At 50.6% G+C, this 6,639-nt stretch overlaps 1 protein-coding gene across 1 annotated transcript; it reads right to left on the bottom strand.

The window, feature by feature from the left end:
* Positions 1-750: 750 nt before the first annotated feature.
* Positions 751-5,633, bottom strand: MMGT1 (membrane magnesium transporter 1). Its single transcript, XM_048319233.1, has 4 exons — positions 5,520-5,633; positions 4,946-4,998; positions 3,983-4,086; positions 751-2,950 (listed from the first exon to the last, which is right to left on the bottom strand). Exons 1-4 carry the CDS (start codon positions 5,599-5,601, stop codon positions 2,788-2,790), a joined length of 402 nt encoding a protein of 133 aa, XP_048175190.1. The 5' UTR covers positions 5,602-5,633; the 3' UTR covers positions 751-2,787.
* Between the last annotated feature and the right edge of the window lie 1,006 nt (positions 5,634-6,639).

Here is a 6,639-nt window from a genome sequence, read left to right as displayed (position 1 = left end):
TTTGAAGAAGAGAAACTCATCTGTGAAGAACCCCACACTGCAAGGTAAGCACAAGGTGGCTCTGGGAGCTGGCTAAGGTGCCCCTTCCCAGAAGACCGGTTTTATTGGTGTTTTACCCCCTTGTACTGTGTGCTGGATGCAGAGCTGCAGCAGCATAGAAAGTAGATCAGGGATGAGTGTCTTGCTCTCTCTGGTGCAATCCTGATGGATGCTGTAGTTGAGTAAACTCCTCCAGTGCTTTGCTAACTTTCCAACCTCGCCCAGTGGAAAAGCAGAGCAGGGAGTGAAAAGTGATCTTGCTCAAGTCCAGGATTTTAACTATCGCCAGCCCTAGGAGCAGCCTGAGTGTTTCCCCCAGGGACTGTTGCAATACCAGACTTTGCAGGAGCCTGTCCCGTGGGATGGCAGGAGATTAGCACATGGTAGAAAAGCCTTTACTGTGGTTAAATTGAAGACAAGTATGTCAGCTCTGCCAGAGAGGATGATGAGGAGCCTCAAAGGCAAGCAGAGCCCCAGGCTGGTACTACTTCCCTCCTATATGTTTTACTCAGCTAGTTGCAGCTATTTTGATCCCCCTTACTGATCTTACCTCCCAGTAATGAACACCAGGCCAGACAGCACTTTCACACAGAGCTGCCATAATTAAGGCAATCACTTCATGTCAGTGCTGGGCAGTCACTTTTAAATAGTCACTGACCTGGGATTTGCTGCAGCAGACTCCAGAATGGTCAGAAATAAACAAACAAACACTTTAAGGATATCAATTTTTATTTGACATTGTGAGATCAATAAGAAAAAATAATTTGTACAGCTTTGTGATAGAACCGTTGCTGCTGCAGAGTGAGGCTACTCCTCATGAGAAGGGCCCTGTCACAGCCCCAGGGTGCTCCCAGCAGGACCTGGTCCGAGCAGGTGACATTCTCCACCTCCCTGTCCTACAGCAGCACCTCTCAGCTCAGACAGGTCCCTGTAGCCTTCCAGCAGCACGAATGGGGCTTCTCAGACGTTCCACGTGAGCAGCTCTGCTCTAAGACCCTCTGCAAAGGGCTCAGTGCAACCATGGCTGCAGGACCCATCTGCTACAGTAGTTACTGAGCTCCTGCTGTCCTCCCTCCCTCTGCTAATTCTGTCTCTCCTCTGTCCCAGAAGGTCACCTGGCCCATGTTCAGCCTCCCCTCTGTGCAGCAGCTGCCGCACAGCAGCCCTATTCCCCAAGGGAACAGCTCTGTCCCCAGTGGAGAGATGACCCAATACTATTTCCAAGGCCTTTGGTGCTGGCAGGAGCCGATTTGTGACACCAGCAAGAGGGGAACCAGGACACTTTAGGAACTAATCCTGCAGCTCAGATGCTTTCAGTTGGCAGAGTAACCCTTTCTAATCAAACCCAGATGCTTAAGAGTGATTGTAGAGCAGCAGCCACGGATATTGCTCAAGCACTGGGGCACCCACTCCATAGGACGGGCAGAGCTAGAAAAAGAGGCTTCGGTTTACACAGTATTTTTGCCAAGCTTTTTGCCTTTGACAGTTCTTAATAGTTTAAAAAAACCCCAAATACAACTCCACAGATGCCAGGACAAAAGGCTGAGTTTCCACTGTGCCAGAAAAACATCCTCAAACCAGGCAAAATTCTTGCTGGCCCCACCAGTACCTCGACCTACCCTCCCTTTGCTGGGTCAGGGAGGTGAAATACCAGACCAAGAGAGATTTTAGCATTGATTCAGCCCCTGAGGGGAGATAAGAATTTAGACATAAGTAAGAATTAAGGACAGTGTGATCAGTTCTAATACATGGAATCAAGACAGTAATCTTAAATCAATGAAGGGCTCAGCTGGAAAAAATCAAGGTGAAAGGCTCTGTTGGCAGAAAAGGGGTAGTTGTCCTGGATTAGTGCCAGCAAACAGAGCAAGCTGCTGGACCCTACCCCTGGATCACTGACAGAAGGGACAGTTCTTACTGATACTTAAATATGAAGATGACTTGGAGGTTGTACCTGGTGCCAACACTACGTTTAGCACATTCACAACATTCAACATTCCCCAGTTCACAGCTGGAGAACATGGACCCAGGGGGTGAACATGGAGTGTGGCAGATTATCTACGTGAGCTGCCTCCCCCACATAAACACCAATGCACAGCCACAGCCCAGGCAACCTGGGGCAACTTACATGAAACAAAGGAGGGCAACGAGGAAATAATGTGGTAATGAAAAACCAGGAAAAAAAAAGAATAACCCTTCACACAACTGTTTTTCAGCACTGTAAAAAAATAAAAATGAAAGCAATCTTTTTGACTTTCCCTGCCACACTGTGCTGGTGTCCCACAGGCATTCCAGGATCAGGTGCTGCCCCTTTTCCTGCTGTTCAGTGATGCAGTGCACACAGCATTTCTGAGGGGGTCCATAGACTGTAGTGCAAGCAAACTGAGAAAATAAATACACTCAAACATTCCCTCCTGTCAAAGAACATTAATTCCAGGAAAAACTAGCTTGCTTTTTGTTTTAACTGAAGTTAAGTCAGCTGCAACTCGTTTTAATATCTGAAACTTTGAAGATGTGTTTCACAGCATAACTGTAGAATTTACACTGCATTGCCAATCCACAATTCGGTCATTCTCATTAACAGTGTACAAAGAAGGTCATTAGTTTATATATATATATTTTTATATATATATATATACTTTATAAAGTCTGGAAGATCAATATAAATACTGCTCCAGAAATTAAAAAAGTGTTTACATCCCCGACTTGAATATTACATCTCAGTGTCCTGGGTTATCATCTGTAAAAGTCTTAGCGGCGCAGAGGTTCAAGTTTTCGAAATTTCAGTGCCGAGCTGGATGACAAAGCATCTTGGTTTGAAGAAGAATTCACTGTGTCTGGGGACTGGAACAATACTCTACCACGATGATTAAATACATAAAAAGATGGATGGTTCCTTAATGTGTCAAATGTCCTTCAAAATAAATGTAAAAAGCCAAGGTTAATTCTCTCAGAGCAAGGAGTTTAGAACAGTCAGTCTGGGGCATATTGACTTTAGAACACAGAAATACCAGTTTTCAATCCAAAACTCTTGCTTGCTTTTAAGTGTCCTAAACTGAAACACTGAGGAAATACACAGCCAGTTGTGATAAAGACCACAAGATGTCCGTGTCACAAACTTCCCCTTCCTTCCTTGAGCTCAGGGGCAGCCTGTGGATGCTGCCTGCAGACACACCATGTGCCAGCCTTAGTTCAGCTGTCACTTGTGTTAACACCTTGATGATGTTCAGCTTTCCAGCCCCCTGGGTGCCTCAAGCTAAAGGCTTTACGTGAACACTCTGAAATACAATTATGTCAACTTTTTCACTTTCCATACTCCCCTGTAGTTTTGGAAATGGCCAGAGAGGCAACATCTGCCCATCCGATTTCCTACTGGAATCACAGAATATTCTGATTTGGAAGGGACCCACAAGGATTATGGAGTCCAACTCTGAAGTGAACGGCTCATACAGGGGTTGAGCCTATGACCTTGGTGTGCTCTAACCAACTATCCTCTTCAAAATCTTGATCCAAAATCCCTTATTTTCTTCAGAGTCTTTCACATGTCCTGCCTTGAATATACTGTGTGAGATTCAAGTGACTCGGATTCTCATGAAGAAGCAAACACAAGCAGAGTGTGAGCCAAGCCCTGCAGTCTAAGATCATGTCACAACAACAGGTGGTGATTCCTGAGCTCTACTTCCTACGAGCACATTTCATTCCTCTAACCAACTCTGCACAGCAGGATTTCGGATGAGGAAAAGCAAGAAGTTTATTTAATTTCTGCCTGTTATCTAACTCTCCCTAAAACTCAAGACACTGTTGGCCTTCCCAAGTGTGGCTGTTCCCCTCAGGCCACTGCCTACAACATGCATTGAAGGACTGAGCTAAAGATGAGTGATTTCATGGCGCAGTTTGTACAGAGAAGCGGATACCGGTGCGTACAAAAGGAAGAAATAAAACATACTTATTTTTGAGTTCTGAAGTGGCATCCATGTCTTTAAACTCTCCTGCAATATGTGCTATCCCATAGCAGGTGACTGCGAAGGCCAGCAGAGTCTGCAGGACTATCTGCAACAGAAGGAGCACAGTGCAACACACACATCACTGAGCGTTCTGCATTTTTACCAGAAAATCTCAGCTTTCACACAGTGTCTCTTGTGCTTTTCATCCAATGACAGCAAATAGAGGTGGGCAATCCAGCAGTGGGGAAACCGAGGCACAGGAGAACTAAAAATCCCTCCTATTTGCACAGCAAAACTCTGGCAGAGCTCCAGCTGCCCCAGCACAAGTCTGGGTTGCACCAACTGAATCGACAGCTCCTCAGCAAGAGCCTGAGACCAAACACTGTGTTCCTGTGCACTCCAGGATCCAAACTCCTGCCAGGAACACACCGTGGAGCCCCAGGCTAGGCGCCATGCCTGGCTCTTCTGGCACCTGATCTCCCCGCCCTTCTGATTAAGGAGAAAGGGAAACAAATAACTGAAGTGGAAATTTGAAAAGCAAGCAAATAATGTAAATAAAATCCCCTTCCCTGAAGCAAGTTGTGCTGGGATCAAACATTCACACAGTCACACTGGATAAACACATGTCTACCAACCAGAGCCAGAGGGTGCAGGATATTTATGCTGCAAAGGAGGTGATGGATGCAAAAGCTCTCTGAGCTATGTTCAGGGAATCCTGGACAAGATGCTCCAGAATAGTTCTAAAGAAGAGGGAGGTCTGGACCTGAGGTTTGATTTCACTGACAACTACAACATACTCAGGAAGTTGGGATGGAAAGTGTGGTCCTTTTTGACAGTGGGAACTCTGATGCAAGTGCAACTTAAAAACTACTTTACCCTTAATGCTTGCCTAGCACATTAAAAGGAAGCAATTGAGAGACTAAACCACCTCACAGTTACACCTTTCAAACACTGCAAAAACTTACATCTATGGGCAACGTTTCATCTTCCTTTTCTGTCAACCTCATGTAAGAACGATCTACAAAACAGAAACACATGCATGCATCAAACACTCCGTGTATGCAAATAAACAGCCTGGCAACACAGAACCCCCAGAGAAACGGCTGTAGCTCCGAGAAACGTGTCAGCTGGGCCGCCCCTGGTGCCGCTGTGAGCCTCCGCCGCTCCGGAGCACGGCTGGCCCTACCCGAAGCAGCCGGGAGGTAGGCGAACCGTGGAGACGGGAGGCAGCGGGATGGCAGAAGCCAGGCTGAAGCCGCGACCTGGCGGGCGGCAGCTCCCCCTTCCCACCCTTCCTTTTTCCCTCCCTTCCCGGCTGCTACGGCGCCCGCACGGGGCGAGCCCCGCGCTCCTCCCGGAACCTCCGCTCTCCCCGCAGTCTGGCCCGCAAGGACAGGGCCGCCCCCGCCGCCGGGCTCGCGGCTGAGGACGATGATGATGCCGGCCCGGCCCGGCCCCCGCCCCGGGAGCTGCCCGGCGGCCGTGAGGGGGTGCCGGTGCCCCGGGGCGCCCTAGCCCGCAGCCCCGGCAGTGACTCACGCTGCGCCGCCGAAAAGGCCGCGTGTGCCAGGGCGAACAGGCCGAGCCCCACCAGCCCCTTCCACACCGACCCCGCCGCCATAGCCGCCAGCCGCCGCCAGGGCGCCCCGGCGCGCGATGATGATGTCACCGAGGGGGCGGGACCAGGCCGCGCCCGAGCAGTGCGGGTGTGCAAAGGAGGCGTGGCTTCAGCGACAGGGGGCGTGGCCACCCCGCCGCGTTCCCACGCGGGGCCATTGATAAAATGCGAGTGGAGCCCGGGGATGGTCCTGGGGGGCGGCTGAGGGAGGAGGGGGCTGTCATCCCCCGAACCGGTCCCGTTCCTTCCACCGGGCCAGACCGGATCCCTTACAGCCGAAAACAGAGCGTAGGGCCAGTGGTGCCCGAGTTAATTCCCGCTTTCCACGTGTTTAACCTCAAAGCTTGAGAAACCAGTGCAAGAAAAAACGAGGTAAAGGGATGTACACAGCACGTGCAGGAGGGACGCCCCTGGCCGAGCCAGGCTTGGGGCAAAGCAAAGAAACACCAGGGTCCCACACAGCTAAGCGTCCTGGGTCTTCCATGACCCCAAGGCACAAAGGCAATTCTTTGAGGGCGTTTCCTACAAGTCACCTTGAAGTTGATCATTGGCATTTATTACAGCCCTTGCCCCACCGGCTCCACGCATCGCCCCTATTAACTGGTAAACAAGGTGGGAAGTTTACCCTGATCCCACTTCGGGGCTGACGGCAGCTCTTGGCACCATCCACATGCCTTGGCGCGGTGTGAAGGCACGACCACCCTCCAGGCTCCCCCTGGACCCCGTGTCCCCATGAGCCCGGGCCGGGGTGTGTCCTGCAGGACATCCCTCCAAAGCACCCCGCGCACAAACAACACCCGCTGCCGTGCGTGGCCGCGCTAAACTACCTTGCACCAAGTCTGTCTGGGGATTTCTTTTCCCTCTTGCAAACCCCCTTGAACTCTGATCACCTACCCCCTTCTTGCGCACTTCTTCGTCCCCCACATCCCGTTCCTTAGGACTCGTCCCAGCTTCCCCAGGGCTCATCACAGCCCCCCTGGCAGTCCCAGGCACGCCCTTCCCTCACAAACCTCGCCTTATGAGCTCCCCGGGGCCACCCTT

This window comes from Corvus hawaiiensis, chromosome 14, assembly GCF_020740725.1.
Source record: "Corvus hawaiiensis isolate bCorHaw1 chromosome 14, bCorHaw1.pri.cur, whole genome shotgun sequence".
Taxonomy (NCBI): domain Eukaryota; kingdom Metazoa; phylum Chordata; class Aves; order Passeriformes; family Corvidae; genus Corvus; species Corvus hawaiiensis.
The sequence above is the reverse complement of the archived record's forward strand: the minus strand, read 5'-3'. Positions and strand labels throughout refer to the sequence as shown.

Excerpts from the sequence above, each read along its gene's own strand:
- MMGT1 (XM_048319233.1), bottom strand. The coding sequence starts at position 5,601 with ATGGCGGCGGGGTCGGTGTGGAAGGGGCTGGTGGGGCTCGGCCTGTTC. Across the intron at positions 4,999-5,519 it reads GGCCTTTTCGGCGGCGCAGC|ATCGTTCTTACATGAGGTTG; the intron begins GTGAGTCACTGC and ends TCTGTTTTGTAG. Across the intron at positions 4,087-4,945 it reads ATGAAACGTTGCCCATAGAT|ATAGTCCTGCAGACTCTGCT; the intron begins GTAAGTTTTTGC and ends CTTCTGTTGCAG.